This window comes from Marmota flaviventris, chromosome 3 (genome assembly GCF_047511675.1).
Source record: "Marmota flaviventris isolate mMarFla1 chromosome 3, mMarFla1.hap1, whole genome shotgun sequence".
NCBI classification, from domain to species: Eukaryota; Metazoa; Chordata; class Mammalia; order Rodentia; family Sciuridae; genus Marmota; species Marmota flaviventris.
In genome coordinates, this window is record NC_092500.1 from 46,294,277 (window position 1) to 46,314,685 (window position 20,409).

At 39.0% G+C, this 20,409-nt stretch overlaps 1 protein-coding gene across 3 annotated transcripts in view; it reads right to left on the minus strand.

Annotated features, from left to right (window-relative positions):
- The window catches only part of Lgr5 (leucine rich repeat containing G protein-coupled receptor 5), a 122,908-nt gene extending 102,740 nt beyond the window's left edge, over window positions 1–20,168 (minus strand). For all 3 annotated transcript variants that reach the window (XM_027923212.2, XM_027923159.2, XM_027923100.2), the window contains exon 1: window positions 19,957–20,168. In XM_027923212.2, coding sequence (XP_027779013.2) covers window positions 19,957–20,168 — 212 coding nt within the window. The remainder of the gene's footprint in view (window positions 1–19,956) is intronic.
- Window positions 20,169–20,409: the final 241 nt, after the last annotated feature.

Genomic DNA, 20,409 nt, shown 5'->3' on the forward strand with positions numbered 1-20,409 from the left:
TAAAACTAAACTATGGATTCCAGCCACATTTCCTTGACCAGAAAAGGAACAAAAGTGAGGTTATAGCCTCCAAATGGAGAGGCTCTGGCAGTGAGCATGGATAAGGAACAATTCTTGGGGAAGGGCCATCATGATCCTGTTTCTGGCAGACACAATATGGCTGAAGGCCATCAGTAGTGAGGGTGATAGAGTTTCGAGATAACAGTGGGGTCAAGAGTCCTATCCAGAAATCATTCATCCATTTGCTTATCTTGGGATAGGTGGGGAAGGATGTGAAGAAGGAAGAAAATTAACTCTGTTTTAAATAGGAAATCTAAGGCCAGAAAGAAGAATAGTAACTATGGAAGGAAGAAGCAAGAATTCAAGCTTGATGACTCATGAGAAAGGAAGCCAGGTATGGAAGATCTCCATCTGACCCTGTTCCCACTTTTCTATTGGTTCATGGACATGCAGTGCCCATAGATTAAATGTGGCCTGGGGTATTAACTTATAAGCTAAGCATTCCTTGCTGTATATAAAGTTAATCCAGGGCAATGTTTTCACTAAAATATACATTGGATAAGGTCTCATTTAGCAGATGACATAACAGATCACAAATGGTGATTAGTACCCCTTGATCATTCAACTAACTAATGACAGGTCAAGATGAAAACCCTTAGCTTCAGAGGACTGGTGTACTGTGGGGACCCAGCCATTTAAGCAAAACTTGACTAAGGACAGGAAACTTCGTTTGTCAGGCAGTAGTCATGATTGGAACTGAGCTTTAACAAATTTAGCCAATTTCTCCACATTGAACTCTCAGAGTCTTCCTAGGAGTTCGGGAATCCATTGGGATGCTCTTTTTAATTTTCTGTCTTCATAGCTCTCATTTCCGGGCAAGGTTGCCTCTAGTTCAACAAATCTGAAAAAGTCCTTCCACATGGTTTCCTTCTCTTGAGTCTCTGCTGATATGGATCCTGCCTTTTGGAAAACATGCCCAGTCCACGTGGTGATTGATGACCGCCCATCTTTCAATAGCAGGGCATATATCACTCTCTGGAGTATTTTCAACTTTGAGTGTGATGATGGTTTTTGTCTCTGTTTCTGCAGGACTTTATAGTTCTATTAGTAAGAAGAGCTAACTTCTTCATGTACTGACTACCAGCTCTGTTCTAAGTGCTCTGCAAATAATACTTCTTGTGAACAACGCTGGGTGGGTGAGGAAACTGAAGTCACAGAGGAATTAAACACTCAAGTTAATAAGGGGCAGTGCCAGGATTTTAATGCCACGCAACTGACTCCAGACTGAGGCTCTTAACTCTTATCCTCAATTGCTTTTGTTTTCTTTGTCTATCTTCCTCCATAAATTATAAACTCCAGAGAGCAGATCTTTGGGTTTTAGGCCTAGAACCTGCCTGATATTAGGTGATGCATAAATCTAAGGTACATAATTGAATAAAGGAATAAATGTGCACATTTAGGTTTGACTAACTCACCTCTGTGAACACAAATTGGGGAAGTTTACTGTAAATGAGAGGACAGAGAGAAAATCTTGCTTCATACTTACAATGTGGAGTAAGGCTCAGTAAGTGTCTGGCCCTAGGGGTTTGGCTTCCCCATATAATGCATGGAAAATGTACAGTCTTATACAATGTGATCATATATTTTCTTTTCAGGTTATTATTATGGATGCAAATAAATGAGTTCATAATTATGCTTCAGAAGAAGTGCAAATGAATGAGGTAAGTCTGGCAAAATTATAAGCTAGTAAAGCAGATGATACATTTATGAGATGGGGACACAACTGTAGAGCCCTTTGCCACACAGCTGTTTTGAAAATATCCCTAGGACCTCTCCTAGTAATGATAGGTCTGATTCCATGAACTTTAAATAGCAGGGCATATGTCACTCTCTGGAGTATTTTCACTTTGAGTGCGATGATGGTTTTTGTCTCTGACAAAAAGACTTCCCCTGGTACAGGGTGTTTGCTGCTCTGTGGCATTAAGCTGTATATTACAATTGTAGAATGCTGACAGGAGAACTCAGCTGGTGCTCAGACTTCATTGGAAAATTGTCTAGAACACTCTTTCCCTCTCTTTTATGTGGCTCACTCCATCCATTCTCCAAGGTTAAGATTAAAATTGCTTTCTAAGGAAAATCTTTCCTGATCACTGGGCAAAGTTCTTTTTTAGTGCACTCTGGTTTTCCATTGGAATCCTTTTGCAATCTTTGTAATTTAAATCAAGTATGTGCTTAACATCTGCCTTCCCTGCAGAGGCAGGGATTGTGTCCATCTTGTGTGCTGTTATACCCCCAGCATATAACACAAATAGGCGATCGATAGATATTAATTGTGTGAATGAATGAATATGCAAGAACACTTATCTGACATCAGTTAAGATCTCCTCCAAGCCACATATTAATTTCTTATTCCTAATAGTTACCACTTTTTTCTAAATCTTATGAAAGCTGGCAAGAAAGTGAAAACAGACTATTTGCATTTTAAACACCTATATTACTAAGAACTTTTAAAACAAATGGTAAAGGAGCTAAAATACTTGTGGACTCCAGCCTTTTAAACAAGAGGAGAGAAACGAGAAAAAGTAAATAAAGAGGTTTTAAGTAATTTTAAAAACAAGGTAGAAGAGAGGTCTTTAAAATTGTATTTTCTAGTTTTCCTTTGGAATTACTCCACAATAGTTTCTCTCTAGCCTTCAAACTTGGTGAACTCTGACCCTTTTAAAAGATCCACTTAAAAATAAGACACATTAAGTCTGACTTGAAATGCACACTTTGGTATCTAAGAACCCTAGCAAAGGAGATTAGTAGCCAAAAAAGCAATTAAGTTTACAGTAGAGTCACAGATACTGTATCTAGTACAACAGTTTGGAAAAGGAAGTAATGCAAAGGTCGCATCAACAAGAAACAAAGTAACACTAAATAGTAGACTTTTTTTCAAAGAAACAAAATCCCATATTCCCAAATCTTTCCCTCTCATCTAATAACTACATGTGTTTGGGACTCTTAGAAAAAACAAGAGGGGAGGAAGCGGCACTATTGAAGCTGGGAACTGGCACAAAAACAGTGAAGCACACTGTGAAGCTGAAGCATCTGCGCAGTGAGGTTCCTGGGTGGCTGTTTCAGTTTGGTCTCGGATCCCATTCTAGCGTATCCAGGACCACAGGATCCCAAGCTGGCTGTGTCTGTGTGCTTCAGAGGAGCAGCAGCTGAGGGTTCAAATAAACATAGCCTGCCACCCCAACAACTTAAATGTAAAAGCTGATGTGCAGGTAAAAAGCCCACAATGTTTCAGAACTAGGTGATAACTGTACCTTTTCACATGAACATGGAGGTGTCCCCGTCAAAGACAAGGACTGTATACTGCAAACACCAATTATGAATCACCGTTGGCAATTTTGTTTAGTTGCCTAGTGCTGGAGATCCCTGGATTGCCAGTGGTTCTGCAGCCCATGAAACTATCTGTAGTTCCTCTTCTATGTCAGTATCAGTATTAGAATGAGCAATGCTCTCAGATGAGCTGAAAAGATGTATCTAGCTCCCATCAATTTCTGATCCCCTTTACTTTAGCTCTTTTGAAATAAGATGAAAGCTTTCACTCACTAATTATTTTTATCCAGCTCATAGAAAAATTAGTTTATCTTCCTGATCAAAGCAAATTAGGCTGATCATGGTTGATTAGAATGCAACAGTAAAATCTCCATACTTTCTCTTCCATCCTCTTTCTCTCAAAAATAGGGCCTGTGTCAAATATGTAGATATTTCCCACGGCCAGGCCGGACTGTGTTTCCAACAGGGACTGTGGCTTGGACAATGGTTCTTACACAGACACTGAAGTTCTTTAGTTCAGTCATTGTATTCGAAAAGAACTAGTAACCCCTTAGCTAGCATTTGATGAAACATCTAGATTTACATATTTCCTTAATTGCATTTTTGAACGTGAGTGAGATTTATCTGACCAGAGTTAAATGCCTCCTTTATTCCCCTACCCAAGGCAAAATTCAACTCCATGCTCTTTATAAAAGTGAGGTTGCGGGTGTATGGAAACTTGTTCGGCTCCCATCTGAACAAATTTTAGGGTTTCAATAAAGTGGGACGAGGGAGTTAGGTTACCAAAGACAGGAAAGATATATCTTTACCTTTTAAAGTGGAAATGTCACTTTCTAAAGCTTTGGCTTGCTCAGCTCTTTCAAAAAGGCTATTTTGATTTTAAATGAATGCTATTCCTTGTTGCCCAATCTCCCAAATCGGTCGCTAAGAAACGTCGAAATTATTGTCCTTAATAATTTCTCACCAGTGTTTCTGTAATGTGACTGTAAAAAAACTGGGAGGTTAGGTTTTATTTTCATTATTTATTTACTATAAATTAACAGTAAATCTTGCATTTAGCTCCATTTAAACCTCCCTCTGCAGCTGCCCATTTGAAAAATAAAATGGTTGCCTTCTTTCACTTCAGTGGGCACAATACAAAACATCCATTGAGCTTTCGCTTTATCGCAGCTGCCAATGCCCAGCCGACTTTTAACAAACCAACCAAGCGGAATCACAATGCAGCTGCAACATTTTATGGTATTTCTGTTGGTTCTCTTTTGAGACTGAAGGTGTTAATTAGGAATCAAAGAACACAACCCTGCCAGCTTTCTTTCACAGACCATAGCCTGGTCACTGCAGTTTTTAGAAGAAAAATAAATCTAATAAAGGGATAAAAATGTTGTTTGTCACACCAGTAAAGTGTACTTAAGACCCTTTGATCAAAAGCTTTTCATGTAGTCTTGTCAGATGGGCTGGAAATATTGTATTTTCCCCCCTTTTCTGCCCCTTCCTCATGCAGACTTCTCTGAATTCTGAATTTAATTTCAGGGTGTCTAGAAAGCTGTGTCTGCATAGTCATGTGTGAGATTATTTTTGGATGATAACTGGTTTTGTGGAGTAAGACAATTTTGCTTCTTAGAAAAAAATTCACATCAACATTCCATCATGTTACAGCTTCATAACATTGGGTCTTCTATTAACATATTTATGATGCTCTAACTAACCATAAGTCCTCATACAACTGTCAATGCTCTACTCAGAATAATGGATATTTATGGCAGAAATCTCTCTATATTTAAGAGAATCCTTTTTTACATGCACAGAATTGAATATTTTCATAAGCATAGGAGGGGAGAGGGTATAGGGGCAGGAAGGACAGTAGAATGAATCGGATGTTATTACCCTATGTGCACTTATGACTACATGACCTGTGTGTTTCTACAACATGTACAACCAAAAGAATGAGAAGTTATACTCTATTTATGTGTCAAAATGTATTCAACTGTCATGTATAACTAATTAGAACAAATAAAAAGATTTTAAAGAACACATGCCTATATATGCCCACATATATGTTAATTTATCAAAGAGTTTGTCCTGTTTGTATAATTTTTTTGATGCATCTTGAACATCATACATTCAAATGTAACATGAAGTCATTACCTTTAATCTTCAGTCAAAGTTAAAAGCTTAAAATAAGTTTATGAAGTTAGCACTGCTGGGAATTAGTCAAGCCTGCTAGCTTTCTCAGCACGAGGTTTTGCTGCTATATGCACAAATCATGCCAAAATCCATTAATCCTGCTAGAGAGAGGCAGAAAGAAGGTCTGCTTGTTGATTTAATGTTAATGAAATGAATGGGCTCCTGAGGCTACCTAGGGGGGCCCTCTAAACTGTAAAACAAATAAAGTCATTTTAAATAATGCTCACTGCAGGAGAGTAAACAATTCTTCCAGATTTCCTGGAAAAAAAAATGGGAGTGGGTGTGGATGTGTGGAAACCTCCCATTTTCTGCAATCCTGTTACACCTGCCCTGTTACAATACCCACAAAAGTCAAGCTAATAGACTTGTAGAACTATCCATTGAGGAGAACTCAGAGCATGTGCTCACCTCCCTTATTTTACAGAGGTGAAAAATTGAGGCAGGGAGAAAATTTTTCTTGCCAGAGATTCTGTGGCTGATTCGTGGACTGGCGAGATCTAGACCAGTGGTTCTCAAACTTGGCTGTACATTGAATTTGCCTTGGGAGCTACAGGACACTTTGATGCGTCATTCCTTCCCAGGAGATTCTGCTTTGCTTGATTTGGCATGTGATCTCAGCTTCAAGATGGCTAAATTAGCTACCAGGTGGTAAAAATGTGCTGACAAGTTTGAGAGCCACAGATATACATTTCTAATCTAGTACATTTGTTTTTTACTTTTTGTCACACCATAATGTTAATTATTGAGCAGCTCCTAGGAGCATGTCTATTGTTTTATCACACTATAAATAGAACAGACCCATTTGTTTTGAGGTTTCAAGGTTATTTCCAAAATGTGTGTCTTTCTCTGTATTTCTTTCACATGTAAATGCAAAGGTGTGTGTGTGTGTGTGTGTGTATGTGTGTATGTGCACGCATAAGAGAGAAACTCATTTTGGGCCCCTTGAAGGACTTAACCTACCCCTGGGGTGAGCCAGTTCCACAGGGAAGATAGTAGCCAAGGTCTAGGACTGGCATGGCAGCTTGGTCCAAGCCTGGCTCTTTTTTCTGTCTTGTCCTTTGCTTCACCTTGAAATTTCTTTTTTTTTTTTTATTCCTTTCTAATTTGCCACCATTTCTTCTGGGCTGCCACTTTTCTCCTCCTCTTTTTTATATAAAGAATTGCCCTTGGTCTGAGAGAGACCTTTCTAACTCTTCTTGACATTGTTTGACTTTTGCTGCTTTTTGTTTCTCTTTAGTTTGGTGATGATTTAAACCATTGAATAAAGCTGGGCTGAGAGTCCCTTTCTTCAATCTGTGCTGCTGGATAACAAGTAATCAATGTGTGCCTGAAACTTCCTTCCATTTTGGCTTTAGAGTTTTAAAAGAAAGCTTCTTGGATTACTAACTTAATAGGCACTCAGGAATTCAGAATCATCTTTTCACATGTGGTAAGATATAAGGAGATTTCCTTTGTCTTTTACAAACCTGCTGTCTTGATATCAAAGGTTGTGGGCAAAGCACACATCTCTTTTGCAGAGGGGTTTAGTGTGTCTCTAGAGATGGAAAACTGGGTGTATTTAGAGGCCCTGGGTGGAAAAGACTGGTCCAAGGGCTGCTCAGCCATCTCTCCACTCTTTTGGGGACACCATGCATAATTTCAGAGGCTTCCTGCTCAAAATACAAGCTCAAGTGGGACTTTGATCCCCTATTTAGCTTTGAATTCCCTCTCTTACATAGATTCACATCATGGGTACCTATTATTTCCCTAGGAATAAATTTAGCCTCATCATGGTCACTGATGAAAGATTCTTCATGCAATTCAGCTGTGTCATTATCAAAGACAGCTATTGGAGATGCTTTGAAAATTTAACTCTTGGGTGTATTTTCACAGAGATAAAAGCCTATTCCTTTAACTGGTTTTGGTCTTTAGAGAAGAATTTTGTTTGTAGTTGTTGGTATATTAAAAAACAACAAAAAAATGAAACACATTCTTTTGTTGTGTTGAAATCTTGATTTTTCCTGAATGCATTTTTGGCCCTAAGGAAAGGTTAAATTATCTAACTTCTTTCAGTCTTAAAGTTCATCATCTCTCACCTGACACTGTAGCAAATCAATAGCTGATCATGAAGGTCCTAAGAGACCAAGAAGATACCAAGCTGATGTTTTTCTACATAGTCAGGAAAGATGATGGGGCTAAAGAAAAACAGAAAATAATTCAACCTTAGGACTGCAAATTGTTGGTCATTCATTGAATCATGTCTGAGGTGTGGAATTCCAACATTATGCCATGATCAAGCATTCATTCAGCTATCAGCTATCCTGGAGATGTTAGCAGTGTCAACACACCCATGCACAAATATAATAATACATTGAAAACACAGAATGTTTACCTATTTAATACCAAGGACCAGAGATGAAATGATGTTTTTATTTATAACAGATACTGGGTAACACTTAATGCATTTGAAGCTGTCCCTTACTGGTTTCTCTAATCTTCTTTACCTAGTAGGCACCTCTCTGCTATTCTCTACTTGTTAAAAAGCATTATAAAATTTTGTTTAATGAAAGTTACATTCATACTTGTAAATCTTGAGGGCAATTAATATTTTGGGGAATAAAATTTAAGAGGCAACATGGTATATTTGAAAAGTATGAGTTTAGTGTGATAGCAACTGTAACATCATCAACAATAAAAACAGCTGCACCAAACATTTAAAGTATGTCCCATATATGAAGTACTATGCAAGGTGCTTTGCAAGCATTATTTTTCCAATTTTGCCACTTTACAGATGAAAACATTGAGTCACAAAGCTGCGTGCCAAGATATTCAAGATAGTGCTATGATCATCAAGGGATGTTCTGATCTCTAAGGTAGAAACAGTAATAATTGAAGGTCAAATGAGAAGCTGGGAGTAAATGAATTAATAGTATCCTTTTGATTTTTTTTTTTCCTCTTCTGTCTTGGGAATTTTTCCAACAGTATGTAGTCTTTCAGGTTTGGAGGAAAGAATCTCTCTGTCATCATATTATAAGATTATATCAGAGATTATATCAACTAGTCTCTTCGTGGTCAGAAAAATAGTGCCTGGTATCTTAGGAGTGGATGACATATAAGCTTTACATAGAGCATAGGGAACCAGAGAGTGTCCTCTAGAGAGAAAGTAGTGCTGACTCTCCTTAGTGTACCCTGTATCCTTTTGAAGAAGCTCAGAAAAGATGGGCATGGGCTTGGGGTGTTTCAAAATGTAGTTTTTAATATTATCTAGGTATGGTGAAAACAACAGATAAGGAGATGGCTGCTACTGGAAAGACAGCTTGCTAGTTATAGTTCCCAAGAGAAGTGGGCACCCATGCTATGCTGGCCCATACAGGGAAGCACCAGGGTCAGTCAGATGGCAGGAAAATGGGGGAAGAACATGCGCAGAGCCTTTATTATATTTTCCATAGAAAAGAGTGAACAAGGCAGGGTAAACTTGCTAAGAATTGGCTAGTTTGAAAAATTTCAGTGGGTTCTGAGGTGTACTGGCTGTCCCATCTTGTCCGGTATCTGGCTTTGGGGTGATTAGGACAGGAAATATTGACATAAAGTATTCAAGCCCTGCAAAAATCCATAAAGGAGGTGGTTAGGGGTGGGCTTTGGATTGGTTGGTTTGCATATGAAAGACACATTATAGGGGAGGCATTTGCTCTCTCTTGGAATTAGCTAGCCCAGGAAGGGAGAAATCTCTCCAGGATCAGTAAGGTCCCCAGATGTCAGAACACAACACAATACAGAAAATTTAAAAAACACCATGAATACACAAGAATTTTGGGTTCTGATCCAATATGTAGGAACGTTCTTTTCTTCTTTGTTCAAGCCACATCTACAATTCAAGGGGCACAGTCAGTAGTGGAAACAGACATGAAGATCAAGTATGGCGATTATGTGTGATGAGTGCTTTGACTAAGGTAGGCTCAGCATTAGTGGGGCATAAGATGGGCTTCTCAGTGGTGGTCATGATGGCTTCCCAGAAGGGGTGGTGTTTGAAGTGAATATAGAAAAGCTTGCAGGAGTTAGCAAGATGCAAAAGAAGAAAGGCATTCAAAGCAGAGGCCAGCACATGTGAACATTTGGAGGCATGAAATAGGGAAACTGTAGGACATAGTTTGATATGGTTAGAGAAAGGAATAGGGAGGGGGAACAGGCAGCAGGGGTCATAGGCAGGGGATAATGTAAGAGAAGCCAGCTTGGTAGGATAAACAGAGATGTTAAAACAGAGATATTAAACTTGGTCATGAAAGCTACAGGAAACCACTGACGGGTGGAATATAAAAGAGACATGACCAGACAGGCATCTTGGACAAACTAGTGGGGAGTGGCAGGGAGTGTTCATGTGCGTTGGGGGTCTACATAGACCATGGAAATAGACTGCCACAATCATTTAGGTCAAAAATCAGGAGACCCTGAACTAATGCAACATCATTGCTAGAGTGGAAACAGATATCAAAAGACATTTAGGTGAACTCATTATGGCTGAATAAACTCAATGAAATGTAAATTACAATAAACATGTTTAACTATGAACAAAAATTTGGGAAATTAATGATGTGTTCCTCAAATTAAATCTGATTATTCCTTTTTGCTCTACAGATTTTTGGGTGTATCTGCAGTGAACCAAAATAAAATGATAAGGTTAAAATTCAGACACATAGCTAGTTGTGAACACTGATGATAACATGCAAAGCAACAGGGCATTTGACATCACCTAGGAAAGTGACTGAGAGTTTCAGAATTCATTTCAATGTCTGTCATTACAGCAGAAAAGAGAGCACTGGACTGAGGTTTTCAGGAGATTTGGGTTCCAATTCCATCTTTGCCAGCTATGTGACTGGGCACATCATTTAGCTCTTATGAACATGAATTTCACTATCAGTGAAATGAAAGGATTGGAGATAGCCTCCATTCTACATTCCATAGGTAGACATAGCTTTTGACTCATTGAAGCCTTCAGCAACTCATATCAATGATTTAATTCTATTTATTTGGGAAATTAGGGTAGTGTTCAAGCAATCACTATTAAATTTCAATTCAGCACTGTGTAATGTGACCTTAGTTATACAGCTTAATCATTCTGGTGATTTGTGGACAAAAGATTATCCTTTCAGTTCTTTGTAGAACTTATTCTTAGTGTAGTTTGCTATTAACTCAAGCTCTGAATTGATTTTATTACAATTAACAAAAAGCTACCAAAATTAGCCTTTCCTTTCCAGTATACAATTAAGTTCTGAGACACTTCTACAGCTACGGCAAAAGGGTGTTCAAATTACTACGTAACAGTCATTGGGGACCAGACGGTGTCCATCTGACACTTCCCACAACTGCAAGACCCCGGGGAGGTGGGTATTTTTCTGGAAAGCCAGCAGCTGTAAGGTGGAAGGTGGACACTTGCTGTCAGTTAATCATGTTGCTAAAACTTTTGAGTTCTCCAAATGAGATATGTTTACACCCTGGGAGAATCTGGTTTAACTAGGATTTCCTTTTGCTAAACTGAGCTTGAAGATTCAATGAAAAAAGATCTTGAACTTCTTCCTGTGCTCTGTTACACTGAGTCCCAGAGAACAACAGCTGCTGGGGGAACGGGGGGCTGCAGATGAGCTAAGACCTTCCACCACACGGAGAGTGATGTGGCTTCCCTAAGTTAAAATCAAAGACCCCAACTTTGGTGCACTTAGAGTTGATACTTTAATCTCAAAGATGCTTCTTTCTAAACTTCCCTTTGTCTTGTAGTGGGAAGGCCTGTGATGGGGGGTGGAGATAAGGAAAATGTGTCCTGATTCTCCTCTGCCACATCTGTCAGTAAAGGATGGAGAGGGGTGGAGAAGTGTACCATCTGGGAGCAGGTGTTTAGAGGAGTCCAGTGGCTCAGTCTCTCAGTTCTGTCAGCACTATCCCATGGGTAGCAGACTTCCTTAGTTAGCTTTTCTATTTCTCTTGCCATTCTTTCTCTAGGCTTTTTTTCTACTGTGCAGTTAACACTTTAACCATTTTGAGTAGGCTTATTGCCAAATGCAAGCATATCTGGTAAGGATCCCTTCAAGGTAGGAAGTAGGAAAATAAAATAAAAAGGAAGACTTTTATCTCAGACTTTACTAGGAGACTCAAATTCCTTCTGTAGATTCATTCAACAAACATGAAATAAACCTTTATTGTGAAAGTTTCAGTGTTTACACAAAAATGGTGATTAAGGAATGTATCTTCTTAATCACCATTTTTATTTGGTTTTCATAATCAAATAACCTTCACCACATATGTATACAGAATCTGAAAGGTGATTTTTGTGCTGATAGATTTAAGGAACAATTGATTATGTAACAGAGCTCCTTCAAGCAAGTGCTTCCTAAGAAAATTTATTAACTAAAAACTTCAAGCACCATGTGTGTTTTGTGTGTCGAACCAATAAATTCATTACAATAACATTGGGTAAACCCAAACACAACACAACGAAGGTTCTGATACAGCCCACAGTAACCAACCAACTTTAAAATAATATCTCTGTTATTTGGTAAGGTTAAATATTCAGCAAATTCTTCATATTTTTTCCATTTGAGATCATGTGTGGTTTTCTACTTTCCTGAGGAGTACGCTTTTGTGGCTTTTTTGATCAAAGGAAGGTTATTTTTTTTTCAAATAGACATCTTTTTTAGAGGTCCCTTGCTCTATGTAATCAAAGTTTCAAGAAAAAAGAGGGACAAAAGTATTTTCCAGTTTTTTAGCGAAACACAAAAAATCTGTAGGTTCTCTGCATAGTGAAGACTTTGGAAAGAAGGCAGATATGTGAAGTTAGTGATCACAATGGTGTGTGTTTGTGTGTGTGTGTGTGTGAGAGGGAGAGAGAGAGGAGAGAGAGGAGAGAGAGAGAAAGAGAGAGAAGAGAGAGAGAGAGAGAGAGAGAGAGAGAGAGAGAGAGAGAGGCAGACAAGGAGGTAGAAGGAGGAAATAAAGGAATTTGGCTGCAAAATTGAGTAACAGTTTGAAACACTTGGCTTCCAGTTGTGAAAGATGAGCAACACTGGGGAGAGGCTGGGCTAACAAGGAACCACTTGAGGAAAGCTTAATCTCTGCTGGCAGGCTGACGAGGAAGGTCAGCTCAGAGCACGCGTTCTCAGCTGGAGTTGGGCTCCTTTTGCCAGGACAATTGTCTTCTGCATTTCAGCTTCTGAACTGAACTGAAGGTGCCTTCACACAGCCAGCCCCTCCGTCTCTCCCCTTTAAAGGGCTGGCTCTCCACTGCCGTGCCCTGTCAATGTATGTATGTGTCATTTCCGCTGAGCTGGTGGCACAAAGGGACGTGTTTCTCATTGGTGTGTGCTAGTGTGTGCATGAGATCGCTTTCTTCCCCCTTGACCACCACAGTCCTTGTCTGCAGATGAAGAGAAACTTCTTCTGAAGGCAAGAAGGATAAAAGGAATATGAGAAAAAAAAAAAAAAAGGCTTGCAAATAAAAAGTGAGACACTTGAAAATTAGAAATTGATGAATAATTTTAAGTGGTTAGTGTTAATAGAAAACTAAAAGATGAGAATGTCATTTTAAGAGATTTTAGAGATTGTGCCCCAGTGTATCCCAAATTTTCTTAACATCAGCAATTACTTGATGAGGGGTTTTCTGCACTGAATATAATTTATAATTAACTGGTCACACACTGATACTTCATGTTGACCCAGTACTACCACAAATGATTAATGTAGATCAGGTTTCTAGCAGCAAAGGACTGAAGAAATTCAGAAAGGTGTTTTGTTTGAAGGAGGAGACTTTTCTCTGTCTTGTTCAGATTTCTGGATGACTCAGAAGACTGTGTCACTGGTCTACTGTTAAAACACACACAATTTAGACATGAAAATTGATTTCTGTGGTAGTAAGAAAGTGGATATAAAAAAAGATACATACCGATCAAATTTAAAATATTTGGCCCTAAACTAGATCACATCATGCTGATTTTATTGAAAATTAAAAACTATATTTTGTTCTGGAAGTCCCTAAAGAATTAAAGCTTCGTAAATTGTTTTCTGTTTATTTTGGGGGTAAGGGGAGGTTTGGTGGTACTAGGGATTGAACTCAGGGGCCACTTGGCTACTGAGCCACATCTCCAGCCCTATTTTGTATCACTGAGTTGCCTAGCACCTCACTTTTGCTGAGGCTGGCTTTGATCTCGAGATTCTCCTGCCTCAGCCTCCTGAGCTGCTGGGATTACAGGCGTGCGCCGTTGTACCTGGCATAAATTGTGTCCTTGAAAAGAAAAATATGGTAAAATATTTCAGCACCAACTACAATCATTATAAGGCATAAATGTAAATTAGAAGACTGGTTTTCTTGTCTCATTTGCAGACTAGTCCTGAATATAATTTCAAAGAGGTCCAAAAGTATTTAGAGCAACGAAAATGTCCTTGGAAAAAATTTACGGACATACAACTGAGTCAAGCATTCAACATAGTTCCTGACACTCAGGGAGCACAGTATAAATTTCAGCTTTTATTTGCATTATTTTTATTAAAATAATAAGGAAACTTGGGTATATAAATTATTATGTGTGTTAAAATAAACAACTCACTGCATCATTTAAGCTACATAGAATTCAATTAAATTTCAAATGGTACTGGGCCACAATTGTGGGATACCAGGAGCCTTGTGTTATTCTGCTACTTGTAGACTAGTAGTTCTCATCTTTCTCAGACCCCTTTTAGCTACTAGGATTTCAGTAGCTGATTCAGCCAATTATATTAAATTCAACATTACAAATATTTACTGGATATCCCATAAGAGTTGGGCACTCTGACAAATTTGGAATATAAAGTAGAAAATTTCCTACCCTGGAGGTACTCATAGATAAATGAGGAGAATAAACTCTGAAGGAAAGAAAGCCTCTCATTACATCCTGGAGTATTATTCCATCTGATTTAAGGAAGATGTTTTCACAGTCATGGCTGGTTCCTTTGCAAACTCTCAAAGTAAATATCAGCTTCTCCAGTTCTAGACATATACATTCAGAGTGGAAGTAATTTATGAGGGTGTGAGGAAGCACTCTTGCTTGTGAAGTATCTCTTCAACAGCTTCCCACTAAAGCTACCGCCCTGTTGAGAGACTTAGCATGACCACTGAATCCTATTATTCCATTTCTTGAAACCAAATGACTCAAGTTCTATCTTACATTTTCAAATAAGGCATTATCATTGGGCTCAACTAATGTAACAGGAATATTTACTGGAAGAGGTGGGAGAAAATGCCACATATTTCAAGATGGAATGGCTTCCCACCATGGAAGATATAAAGAACCAAATTAATTTTGAATTAGAAGAATTTTAATGAAAAGTTCCACATTGTAACCTGTGCAATATCTCCTTTCCACACATATAATGAGTTCCACAGGTGAAACTGGACATGTAGTTGGTATAAATAATAGCTAAATAAAAATGTGGATTAAGGCTGACAGAACTGAGAATAAAATAGTTACAGTGGATTAGAACCCTTGGACAGATTTAACATGTGAAGTTCTACTAAATGCATCAAACAGAGAAACAAGACAAGATAATCAGCTGATTTTATTTGGTAAAAAATATATCAGTCTGGCTTTGTTGCCAGTTTGATTTATCTCCCTACTACTAAAATGGGATGCCATAAAGGTAAACATTGTGGTAGGAGAGAGGAGGTTGAATCTTACCGGAAGGAATTTGATTTCTTAATTTACCAAAAAATCCACATGAGGGTTGTTCACATGGAAGTGTATCATTTAGCTGTATTCTAAATTTATATAAATATAACAAAAAATATAATATTGTGCAATACAAAACTCTCTATTGTTTTTCAGGTATATCTTATGGCATATAATTTAGTTTAATTGGAAACCATACTTAAATTTATGGTTAAAGTAATTAAATGATGAATTTGATAGAAGAAATATAAAAACACTTTGATAAGGTAAGTAAAAATTATATATCAGTTATAATACCATAAATATTCTGTAATATCTTTAATTTCATGATAGCTGTATTGGGTTAATCATTTGCTCTGACGTTATTTGTCTGCTTTTGACAGCTATATGTTTTGGAATTTAAAAGTGATCAAATAGTTGAGATAAAAACTAAAATCATAGGCAGATTTTATGTTTCTGAACTTCTTTAAACACATCCAAGTGTGAATGGTCTCACTATCAAAACGATTCTATTTAACCACAAAGGTTATTTCTTATTCAATCTTCTTACTCATTTATGATTGTTACCTTTTGTTGCTTCATCAGAATGTCTTTGCTTTGAAAAATGCAGAGGAAAGAAAGAAGAAAAAAACTAAAGGTCACATTTATTATGTAAAAATTCTTTCTTGTCACATGAACTCTGTCATGCACATATTGAACATATTGAGTAATGTATTTATTTCAAATTTATGCTACAAAATTGTTTGAATCACAATTCACTATTAAAAAAATTACTCAGATTTAATTAATTAGTTTCAATAATTGCCCCATAACAAAAAAGTCTATGGGAAAACCCACCAGGAATCCTAGAGAAAAAGAATGAACTTTATTAAAATGGAGAAAATTCTTGATATCATTGTATTTTAGACAAAGTTTAAAAGAATGTTGTAACTTCTATGAATTTTGCAATTGATCTAAATCCTTTTATAACCATTTATAAAGTACGAACTTTGTCTTTTATTTAAAGTATGAGCATAGTCTTTTATTTAAAGTACTTTTCTCAGCTAGAAGGAAACAAGAAATATATTACATTATTTTCAAATAAGACTCTAAAATATTTTTGAATTTTGAAACTGCATCTTTAATGCTTAAAACATATATATGATACCAGGGCCATTCTTAATTTAACTAATTGAGGTTTTTGATCAGTTCTTATTAACATCAATTTTACTAATTATGTATAAAATCAAATTTTGTTTCAAAATGACATAGGGGAAAGTAACCAAGTTATGTAAAATTTTAAAATCTCTCTTGGTTTCTTTGGTTCATATAACATAACTTTGCTTATGGATAAAATGTTTTAGCCATTCAGCAACAGCAAAGAAAAACTTGGTTTCTGTTTAAAAGGAAAATCTGCATTCTAGACCAATAAAGAAAAGTCTATTTACTATATTAGGCTGTTCACTGAAATTTAGTTTTCTACCTTGATGCCACGCTAACTAGATGAAAGACACATCAAAGTAACATAGGAGATTTTACTTTTTAAGACCCTAGGAGCAAAATCCTTTGTATTTGAATGACTAAAACAACTTATCTATAATAGGATTAGACCTACTTTGTTTCTGACTGATCATTCTTGGTGTATTGAGATATATTAAGCATTGTAAACAATTATTGTCTCTTTTTATGTTTTAGCCTTGGTGGGGTCCTTATTTTCTGCAGAGTGAACTTCACTGGCTTCTGTTAGTAAAATGAGAGCCTATAACCAATCGGGGTGGATAGTAGGAGAAGAAGTTGAGGGAAAAGACAGGGGATGGGGAGAGAAGAGACTAGGATTGAGATTCTTCTAGGAGTTTCCATTACAGTTAATGGTCTGGTTACAGATCTACTGGGGGATGGAGTTTGGTAAGAAAAGAGAGCTAATATTAATGTTTGGATTGGCTTAAGATTTAGCTTTTCTCAGAAGAAAGATTATAAAATGATGCACAAACAGTTCTTGCCTTCTATGAATAGATTTAGAGAACTTTCTTTACCTGCTGGTTTCACTAGACAACTATTAGATTGCAGCAAATCTATTTTCCAAAAGTGGTCAGCTGGAACTTACCATGTCAATCTGTTGGAAGGAAATAAAATGCTTGTTCTTTCTTTAGGGGGATTAGGAGATAATATTTTGACTAAATAAATGGTGATAACCTACTACAAACAATAACAGTAGTTCTGGCCTCTTAACCACATTAGTCTTTACTTACTTAAATTTTCCCATCAAAGCTTTTGGCCCCAGTGGAGTGGGAACATAACTTAATGTCCCCTTTCAAGAGCAAATGAAGTTATTTCTTAAAATAAGAAAATCAATAAAACTCCTACTTATTTACTCTTTTAGATTATGACTAACCAAGTGAAGGCAGAAATGGTCAGATAATACTAGGTGTAACCAAAAGAGGGCATCATCTACCCTTAATGTCTGCACAGAGCTTCTGTGATTGTAATCCCACAACTCTCAATCCATGACAAAAGAACACCCCATGGTCCCTGGCACTCTGCACTCTATAGGGAGACCAAGTCATGACATCACACATTAAGGAGTGTCTGGCCAGTTCTTCACTTTAGGATTGATATCTACATTCAGCACACACAATTCCTGAAATTTCAGCGACCAGAAGCAAATGGTTAACATTCCCTGTCTAACTTTACACAGACAGTCTGAGTTTAACATTTTATAGGGCACGGAGAAAATTTCCTCTTAGACTAGGATACAAGCTGGCATCAAATAGCATAAGAATAATGTGAAAATTCACTTCCTAATTGTATCTTAACTTCGAGGGGTTATCTATTAATGATAGGTAGTGAACAGTGGCAGTAGGTGGCAGTAAGTTCTCCTGAGCACAGGGAAGATGCTTTTGGATTTGAGGTATGGTGGGAAATAGTTTAAAGCATAATTTTAGGCTTTTAGTAACAGAAGCTTAACAAATGTTCTTCTTGAAAGTAGGAGGAAAAAAATGCCCCAACATTATGCATATTTTTTGCTATATTCTTAAATATATTTTATAATTAACGTATAATTTAAATAGTAAGTAAGTGTTGGGGCTGAGAGCATGGGGTTGTACATCCTTGTATATAGTGAATTTCTTCAGGGCGGTGGGAAAGAATAGTGTAGGCTCTTAAGTAAAATTGCCAAACTTGCCTTAGAAATTCATTATGCCGGAGAACACATTATCTTTGAGTCACTGACATTAGCAGTTAAACCAGAAAGTTTGGGGATGTATATTCTGTTTCCTAATAGGGACAGCTGTTCTGAAGGAAATGTGAATTCTGAGAGGATGATCATTTTTGAAAACAGATTTCACTCCCTCGAAAAATATCACTACCACATGCTATTGAAGGGAAAACCTGGTGGGGAAAATATTTTATATCCTGCTTGAATAAAGAAAAGCGACCCAAACAGTTTTTTATGGTAGTGGAGGAGGCCACTCTCACCTACCAATACTAAAATTTATCAGGATTTAGCCTTTCTTTAAATGCAATATTTTTTTCCCTTTTTCTTCTCTTCCTTATCCTGTTCCAGAGAAAGAAAAACTCACTACCTGGCAGAAAACATTGCGTAAGCCTCTGTTTCTTTCCTCCACAAAGCAACTAAACAGAGGAAAAACCGAGTTCACAAACATCCCAACTCGCTCGTGCCAAGGTACATCAGAGAAGCCGAAACAGATTAAACGAGTATGGGATGGGCTCACTGCAAGGTCTTGAATTAAAATCTAAATGTTTCACCTCGTGGCCAGGAGAGCTTTTTCCCAGGGTGGCCTCGACCCTGGTCTCTTGGCCCCAAGGAACAGAACTCCAGATGGTTGACAGGAAGTGGGGGGAGTAGTCACCTTGGTCCCCGAGAACAGAGTTCCTTTCTGAGCCACCTCATCCAGTCAACCACCTGTTACTCTCCAGTCTGGGCTTCTCAGAGACAGAATTATAAAATGAGCCACAGCCTCATTCCCGTGGTCAGGGCTTTGGACGTGGTATTAGGAAAAGAAAGGGTGGGAGGTTCCCCCCAAGGAAGACAGAGAGTTTCGGGACCCCCCCTTGGAAGTCGGCGCCGCTGTTTACTCGCCTGGCCGCCTTCAGCCCACTTCCCTTTCCTCCCCCGGGGGAGGAGATGGTTAAAGATTACACTGCGGCCATCGGTACTTCAAAGGGCGGCTCGGGCAGCCAAAGGTAAAGATAACGTTCTGGCAGCTCTAATCGGGGTTTGTGGTTGCCACATTTTAATCACTCCGTTAAAAAAAAAAAAAAAAGTTATGTCGCGCTACAGTGCTAAGGATGCAGAGCAAGTCCCTTAGAGCTGGGCATGTTAGGTTTCTCCTGTGGGACACTTTATAGCCCATCTCTTCATGGAAAGCAACTGGATGAAAACCGGGGGATTGGGGTAGGGACCAGTCGGGCATCCTGCCCTTGGGTTTCAGCCTCCTGGGCACAAAAGCCCATTCTGCACAAAAATGCCTGTACACTTGTGCTCACTCTGCACACAAATGCCTGTACATTCGGAGGAATGTGCCCTGCGACGTGCCTAGTTCTGGACTGCAAAGCTGCGGCGCACCAGCTCTTTCCCTGGGTCGCAGTGAATCCATTTCGTTACACACCTCTAAAACACGTGCATTTCTCCGGGGAGCCGAAACTGGTCTAGCCAGGATGCCCTTGGCAAAGTCGCCCGCCCCCTCCAAAGCAGGAGGGCGCTAAGTCTCCCAGCCTTGACTCAGAGTAGCTCCCTCCCACTTCTAGCCCCCTTCTGGGAGTGAGGTGGGGGCGCACTTACAGGTAGGAGGTGAAGACGCTGATGTTGGAGGGCAGCTCCGAGAGTCCCAGGTCCGAGCAGTCCACCCTGAGCAACATTCTGCCGTCGGGCTCGCAGTGACAGTGTGTGGGACAGCCCCGCGGTAGCGCACCGGGCTTGGGCGAGCCGCCTCCAGCCGCTAGCTGCAGCAGCACAGGCAAGGACAGGAGCACGCCGACGCGGGAGGTGTCCATGGTGCCCAAGGCAGGGATCCGCGAGCCAGACGCCAGCCGAGGGCAACGCCGGGACTGTTGTGGACTGTGGCGCGCCAGGCGGCGCTCCTCCGGCTTCTGAAGCTCTGCGGGCGTCTGTAACACTGGGCGCCGCGCTCCTGCCCCTCGCCGGGACCGCAGAGAAGAAGTTCCGCGGGGATCGCGGAGCACGTTGCAGCCACGCTGGCCCCTGGAGCAGCCCTTGATGCAGTCGCGGCAGTAG